At 29.0% G+C, this 8,862-nt stretch overlaps 1 protein-coding gene across 1 annotated transcript; it reads left to right on the top strand.

Annotated features, from left to right (window-relative positions):
- The first annotated feature begins 4,943 nt into the window (after positions 1–4,943).
- On the top strand, positions 4,944–7,442 carry LOC136227030 (serine carboxypeptidase-like 40). The gene is given in 11 exon segments (XM_066015761.1): positions 4,944–5,080; positions 5,082–5,341; positions 5,794–5,901; positions 5,986–6,199; positions 6,201–6,258; positions 6,470–6,654; positions 6,656–6,719; positions 6,813–6,848; positions 6,850–7,028; positions 7,109–7,214; positions 7,296–7,442. Coding segments are annotated over 11 exon segments (1,494 nt in total).
- Positions 7,443–8,862: the final 1,420 nt, after the last annotated feature.

Below are 8,862 nucleotides of genomic sequence, written 5' to 3'. Positions count from 1 at the left end.
AATATGTTACATATATATATTTAGCATTTGTCTTAAGAAACTTCGATTACATATAAAAAAAAATTCATCTTGATGATAATTTTGTTTGATGAGATTTTATGATCACCAAGTATTTGAATTCAATTATTCATTAGGCTACAATAACCTAATATATCCAATTGAATCAGCTTCAGGTGATGATTTCTCTTATTTTCATCTCGTAATATCTTATCAAGACATTCAATCAATTTGTTCTTCATTCTTTCACTTATAGAATATCAGCACGCTCGCAAATATCACTTTTTTGGCTTCATTAATATTTTCTAATAATTATATTTTCTTGAATTTTGTAAGCAAAAACATGAAACAAAAAAGGAATAGGAAATAAAAATGAAAGGGCGAAAAAGACAATTAGGAGAGAATTATCTTTCTCTTGTTTTTGTTATTTCGAAAATAAGAGAGAATGTCAAGATATATGCATATAAAGAGGAGAGTGAAAATATTTTTTGCCCATTAATTAAAATTTTTATTTTTTCCTTAATGAAGTATTAAGTCCATAAATTAATTTTAGTTAAATATAATTAAATCGCAATATTGCAACCACTCAGTATAAAAAAACGTTTTATAATTAATATGTGAAATTAATTATATTAATTTGAATCATTATGCTCAGCACTTGTGAAATTGAAGAGTTCAAATAATAATATTTTTAATTAATATTTTCCAACAACTTGTCCTATGATCATGTTTTATTTTTATATATTAAAAATTCTTGAAACACTAACAATTTTTTAGAAGCCACAAAATAATAGTTAAAAACAATATATGTCAATGTTGCAAATGCAATTATCTTAATCTTAAGTGTAATGGACACTTACAATCTCTCTATCTATGGGATTGAAAAAAAAATAACTTTTTGATGATGATAACAATAACAATAACAATAACAATAATAATAATAATTTATAATTAAAATAAACATCATTGTAAGTATAATATTTCAATAACTCTTTAATTATTTTCTTCCATATGTCTCCAACTTCAATGAACAACTATTGTATGAAACTTTATATCTATTCGTACCAAAAGCATAAAATAAAAAATACAATCCATATCAGTTAAATAAACTCAAATTAAAAAAATTAGTGGACTTCACCAGATTCTGAATTTGAATTAAACCTAACAATTGAGTTCATATAAAGCCGAAAATCTAAATTTTAGTTAGAGTTAACAATTGAAACGATTCCACCTAGCAACATATACTAAAAAAGAATGCAAAGTTACAAAATCTTTATTTTAGTCATTTTGAAAAAAAAACATGGATAAAGTAGTGAGAGGTGTGAGACCTGGGTAACGACAGAAATGAAATTTCATCTCTAAAAAATGAAACTATAACAACTATTGTTTTATAAAAATAAAGCAACAACACAAATGAGAACAAAATAACTACAACATATGAAAAAAATCGAATAATTACCTTCAGAAACATAAGGATTTCTTGTAATTTTCAGCACATTTTGCGTTCCTCGATTTTAGTTTTCCATGCATCTTCTATTTCTATCAGATTTTTTCAATTAGAGATATCATTTCGAAAAAGAAGATAAATAAAAAAGAAAATAAGAATAAGACAGTGAAAGGTAAAAAATCTGGGTAACAACAGAAATGGATTTCATTTTTGAAAGATGAAACTATAACAACTATTGTTTTACAATAAAGCAACAATGCAATTGAAAACAAAAAAAAACTACAACATATGAAAAAAATCAAATAATTACCTTTAGAAACATAAGGATTTCTTGTACTTTTTACCAATGTTTTGAAAATCGGACCGGACCGACCGGTCGAACCGGTCGAAACCGCGAACCAGTCAAGTGTCCGATTCGGTTTTAACTATACAAGTTTAACTATATCAGACCGCATCAAACCGGGGTTGAACCGTGAACCGGTGTTGAACCAATGAACCGGATTGAACTTGGTTTTTTGCCATTTTTTGAAAAAAATATTGAATTAAAGAAAAAACTAAAAAATTAGACAGCAGAACAACCTGTTTAATTTTAATTTAATTTATTGTGTTAAACTATGGATTTGATTTTAGATGTGTGAATTTTTAATTAATGTATTAAATTAAGGATGAGTTATAATGTGTGAATTTTTATATTATCTGTATGCATTTTTAATTTTTAATTAATATGTTAACTTAAGAATTGTTTATTATATGCATGAAATTTTTAATTTTATGTTCAATGAAACATGATTTTGTTTTATTATATATATATATATATATATATATATATTGTTATCCGGTTGAACCAATCCGGTGCAACTGGTTGAACCTTGAACCAGTTGTCTCACCGGTTCAACGTTCGGTCCGGTTTTCAAAACATTGCTTTTTACACCTTACCTTTCTCAATTTTATTTGTCCATACATCTTCTATTTCTATCAAATTTCTTCAATTGGAAATATCAAAGTCTGAATTCTGCAAATTTTTAAAGAAAATGCTATTAAATAGTTTATCAATAGAAATCGCTCATAAATAGATCTGAATCTCTTAATGAAATAAGAACAAAGTTAAAAGACTATATTATTTAAAGCAAGAACAAAATTACAAAACTATATTATAAGAGTATGAAAAACAAAACTAATACATCATCAAAATTAAAGATCGAGAAAGACTTTGGTTTTCGATTGCCAATCAATATAATGGTGAAATACTATCTATCATGCTTTATATATAAGTTTATTTGTGACTTTTGAATTTCCTTTGCTTTGTGTTTTTTCATCTTCCCGTAACTCTTACTTTTATTTATTAATTTAATTAATGGGATAGTAATTATTTATTATATTATAACTATATTATTATTAATTAATTATTTATTTTTATTTTTTACTACGTTGACAACTTATCAAAAAGATCTCTAAAATACTTCTCCTTATTTCTCTCTACTTCTGCTATTATTTATTTTTATTTTTATTTTTTACTACGTTGACAACTCATCAAAAAGACCTCTAAAATACTTCTCCTTATTTCTCTCTACTTCTGCTATTATATATAGTATAGATATAGATTTCTACAACATAATTGCTGAAAAACAAGGTTTTGTCTGATTCAATAAAAAAATTATTTTTTATTTTTATTTAGTTGGATGGCCGCAATTAATACTAACTTAATACTGGATTAATTGCTCTTAGTTGTAAATTTCAATCGCAATTAATATTAAATTAACTACAACTAAAATTAAGTTAATACTAAACTAATTAATTATAATTGTAAATTTCCAAATTTGATTTAACATTTGAAACTCCATAACTTGCCTGAAATGCCACTGTGTCAAAATGAGGTCTTGGTGTTATTTGTTTTTTTCTAATATTATAAAACTTGGATTGGACCAACAGGTTCGACCGGTTGATTATGTTGTGTTTTTCATCTACCCACTTTGGAATGGTGAAAAGTGGACTAACTTATGTCCCTCATTTGGCCTTTTTGTTAAAAACTGTTTGTATATATTTGACGATGATAAAATTATCCTTCTAATTTTCAAACATATGTATTCTTTAATATTATTCACATTTCTACATCATCATTGCCGAAAGAACAAGATTTTGCCTAATTAGATAAAAATCTATTTTTTATTTAGTTATTTAAATTATTTTTATTAATTTGAATTGTATTTTTTATTAGAAAAATTATAAGTATAACTGTGTGAATTCATCGATATACAAATTATAAGTATAGCAATCCACTACTTTTTCCCACTTTTCAATAAAAATTTTTTTTACTGACCTAATATCTTTGAAAACACAATGTTTTTTGACAAACAAACGTGACGTATCGGGAATAAATAGACTTTGTTTCGAATTGTTGAATCACCCAATCTTCGATTGAAACCTTCAAAATTCAATCAGAACTTTGGGAATGTGAAAATTCATAATTTCATTAATCAAAATATGCTCATTTCTTACAATGAAAATAAATCTTTAAATAGGCAAAAACTAAAAAATACTAAAAAAAAACAATAAATTACAGTTGATACTAAATTAATTACAATTAATACTAACTTAATACTAGATTAAATGCTCTTAGTTATAAATTCCAATCGCAATTAATACTAAATTAACTACAACTAATATTATGTTAATACTAAACTAATTATAATTAATTGTAAATTTCTGAATTTGATTGAACATCCAAACTCCACAACATGCCCGAAATACCAAAATGCCACCGCATCAAAAGGGGTCTCTCTAATGTCTTAAAATTCGGACTGGACCGACAGGTTCAACCGGTTGATATGTTGTGTGTTTCATCTACCCACTTTGATTATCATCTACTTGTATATCAGTGCTTTGAAATGGTGAAAAGTGGACTAACTTATGTATTTGCTATTGCAAGGGATTTTATTTGCTATTGCACTCCTCCCTCTTATTTACTTAAATATTATTCTTTTTATTCATTTTACAATTCAATTAAAGAAAGATATTCTCAAGTTTCCTTAATCAATTCAATCCAATCATAGAAAGATGAAATTATTGTCTTCCCAATTTAGTTCGGTTCTGTGGAAATAGTCAATTTATTTTCATAAAAAAATAAAAGAAAAGAATTAGATAATTTATATATTTGATATTTACTAAAATTATACAAGTAAATCCTATTTTCAATTAGAGATAGAGTTAAAATTAGATGAGGATTAAGAAAAAAGATAAGGATTGATATAACTAAAAAGATACTAACACTGACATTATTATGTTTATAAATGTTTTGAATTATTTTTCAAACACAAACAAAAATATATTTTAATTCTTCAAAAAATATATATTTTTTAATTTGTTTTTTCGTGTAATATATCATTCAAAATTAATTTCCTTCCTTTTTTTTTTTGGTAAGAATTAATTTCCTTCCTTTAATATATATATATATATATATATAGAATCGTTATGTTTAGATTCGACAAATTAAAAAAACAAAATGGGAATCCAGCAGCCATGTTTATTAGTTGTAGTTTTGTTTGTGATAATCACAATATGTTGTTGTGCAGGTGAAGAACTGCATCTGAAGAGGCAAACAGATGCACTGAACCAACTGTTTAAAGAAAAGTACAGAAGCTTCTGATATTGATTTGAGAGATTTTAGTTTAGAAGATGAATATGAAGATGATGAGGAAATCCAAAGTGTTGATAATAAGGAAGGATCAAAAGAGAAAGATAAGATAGGGAAATTGCCAGGACAACCTCTGGTTAAGTTTGCACAATATGCTGGTTATGTCACAGTTGATGCTAGTGCAGGAAGATCCCTTTTTTATTATTTTGTGGAAGCAGAACAACCATTTTCTAAGTCTGCACCACTTCTTCTTTGGCTCAACGGAGGTATCCCTTTAATCATATATATATGTGATAACTGGTTACGTGATTTTGTTTACGTGACTATGTGACTTTACTTCGTTTATAACCTATAATTCAGTTTATGATTTGGACAATAGTTGTGAAATAGCCCTTAAGGTGTACAGTATCTTGGGTCAATATAAGTGTTTATTTATAAGGCCTTTTAGGTTAAACTTTTCACCTCTTTCTGAATCTTTGTGAGTTTAGGATTTGGTATTCTTAGAGGAGTCAAGTCCTAGGAGGAATCATTTTTTCTTGTGAGATTCCAGAAGGTTGCTTCCTATAAGGAGGTCGGAGCCGGAGTTGTATTTATACGAACTCCGCACACCTACCTTTTAGTCTCAAAGGGTCAAGTAATGTTATTTTGAATGATATCAATATTTACAAACAAAAGTGTCCAATTTAATTCATTGGTTGATAATAAATTAATGATGCAGGACCTGGATGTTCATCTTTGGGTTATGGGGCAATGGAGGAGCTTGGACCATTTAGAGTCCATAGTGATGGAAAAACTCTTTACAGGAACAAATATGCTTGGAATGATGGTATTTTTTATTAATGTCCACCGTTTTATAGATTAATCTCGTACTTGAATTTAGTACTAATGTTGTTTTTGTTGTTGTATTCAGTTGCAAATGTGTTATTTCTAGAGACACCTGCTGGCGTAGGATACTCATACTCCAATAGAACATCAGATTATAATAATAGCGGAGACAGACAAACAGCAAAAGATAATTATAAGTTTTTGGTGAATTGGTTGGAGAGATTTCCAGAATACAAAGGAAGAGATTTTTACATCTCAGGTGAAAGTTATGCTGGCCATTATGTTCCTCAATTTGCACACTATTCTTTTCCATAACAAGAACAAGAATAAGCACGGAATCAATCTCAAAGGAATTGCGGTATGTATGTTATATATGTTTTTTCAACATATATACAAGCTAAGGTGCAAAAATATCCCTAAAGTCTTTTATAAGAGTTGGACAATTTTAAAGGTTGGGATAGAAAATTGCTCTCGGTCCTAAACCTTAAAGGGTATTTTTGAACCTTACCCTTATATATATAAAGTCTAGCTAGTCTAGTGTTGGGATTTTAATGAAAAATGTGATACAGATTGGAAATGCAGCTATAGATGATGAAACGGATAACTCAGGGATGTATGACTATTTTGGAACCCATTCTCTAACGTCATCAGAAGCCAGTGAGAAAATTCGAAAAAGCTGCAACTTCACTCCACAAGGTCAGAGAAATCCGAGCAGAGAGTGTACAGAAGCTATGAAGAAGGCCGATAAGGATACTGCGCATTGATATTTACAACATCTATAGCCCCTTATGCCACAACCAAAATCCTCAAAAGCCTTCTGTAGGTTTTTCATTACTTAGCTTCAAAATTAAAATTATGTTGGTGTTGCTTAATTTAAAATGCTAATTGTCTGTTTTTATGTTGGTGTTGCAGTTGGTGAATTTTGATCCATGTAGTGATAATTATGTGTATATATGCATATTTAAATAGAGCACAAGTCCAAGAAGCACTACATGCTAATGTGACAAAGCTTGATCATGATTGGCAACCTTGTAGCGATGTGATTAATGGTTGGAATTATAGCTCTATAGGCAGCCTTTCCTTACTACGAGAGTTCATGGATTACGGTTTAAGAGTTCTGGTATATAGGTATGTTTATTTCACAATTGATATACATGATATAATAACCAATAGAACTGAACTTAAGATTTTGTTTGATTGCGTTGCAGCGGTGATATTGATGGAAGGGTACCAATTACATCCACTCAATATGCGTTGAAGAAGTTAAACCTTACAATCGAAACAGAATGGTATCCTTGGTTGCACAATGGAGAGGTAATTATAATCTTGCACTATCAAAAATATAAAAGTATTTTTTTATACTTGATGATGAATTATAAGTTATCGGTGTTTCAGGTTGGTGGATACACAGAGATTTATAACAAAAATTTGACATTTGCTACCGTAAGAGGAGCTGGACATGAGGTACCATCGTATCAGCCTCAGAGATCACTCACATTGATTAGATACTTCCTATCTGGAAAATCTCTACCTAGATATTGAACACATGACTTAATTAAACTTTCTACTACAATTTCTTGTTTATGGTAGTTAATAATAATTCAGTTGGGGCAGCTTTTAAAAATCTTTTCATTTTGTTAATTTAATTAGATGAAAATGATAATCAAAGTATTCATTAAATTCCTATTTGATGTGTTCAAACTGCAATGCAACCTTGATAGAGATAATATAAAGTAAACTGTCAAAGGACGACCGTGTCGCTACTGTCAAAGGAGGACCGTGTCGCTGCACCGATGGTGAAGTTAGTTTCAACTATTATAAATTGAACAAAAAGATGCAAACTCAAAGCTTATTTAGATATTGATAAGATGCGCTTACATTAAAAAAAAAAAAAAATCCCCACTATGATCATAGGAATGCTCTCAACCACTAGGCTAAAAGCTTCATCACTTGTGCAGATTATTATTTCTATTTACTTGTCTACCAATGGACTATTCTTTTATGTTACTAGAGATGGGCATATACAAACACCTGTGAAGCACGGAAACTCTCCATGACATGCTTTTTCCCGTTTTTGGCAGATGTGGGAAACAGAAACTCTCCGAAACTGATACGAAACGTTTTCGGGCACGTTTCTGTAACTACCTAAAATATGAAACGCGTCTCTCAATTTTTAAACGATTTCCCTACCTATTTCAATTAAAATTGTGGAAATTCAGACTTTCTATAAAGGGAGGTATTCAAGCTATATAATACTTCTCTGATCATGCTTTTTTGATTCATATGCTTGATGGATATGAGCTCTGAGTTACAGATTAATATCCTTGATCAAGAACAACAGTAGAGAACAGCCCACATCTAAGAATTTGATTACGTATACAGATTAATATCCTTGATCTTTTTGAATTTTAGTAATTGGAATTCATATTAAACACAAATACTAAACAAGTACAGAAGATGATAATTTCAATCGGCTTTATTTTACTAAAATATAACGAGTTCTACATCCACTTCTCCGAATTATAAATGTGAACTTCACCCGAAAAAAAAAAAAAAAAGTCGAGAACAAGGATACATTTATCATTGCTCTCTCTAAGAAACCAATAATTTTGATCCGCTTCAGTTGCGACACCATACAATTGAAAACTCTTCCTTCTGTGTTCCAATAGCACCTTTCCCGACAATTCAAGTTTGGAAGATCTCTAGTTGTTTGAGACTAAAGACAAAGTTTAATAAGTTCAAAGAATTTAATACTATATTGAAAACTCTTCCTTCCATGTTCCAATAGCATCTTTTGAAGATGCTTAGCATTACATCATTTTTTTGAAAAGTTGTCAAAAGTTATGTGGATGTAATATGCATTAATTGTATTATGGGTTAAGGTGCAAAAATACCTCTAACGTTTTGGGTCAGGAGCAATTTTACCCATAACGTCTAAAATTGTGCAATTTTATCCCTAACG

This window comes from Euphorbia lathyris, chromosome 4, assembly GCF_963576675.1.
Source record: "Euphorbia lathyris chromosome 4, ddEupLath1.1, whole genome shotgun sequence".
NCBI lineage: Eukaryota > Viridiplantae > Streptophyta > Magnoliopsida > Malpighiales > Euphorbiaceae > Euphorbia > Euphorbia lathyris.
This window is presented reverse-complemented; position numbering and strand designations above follow the sequence as displayed.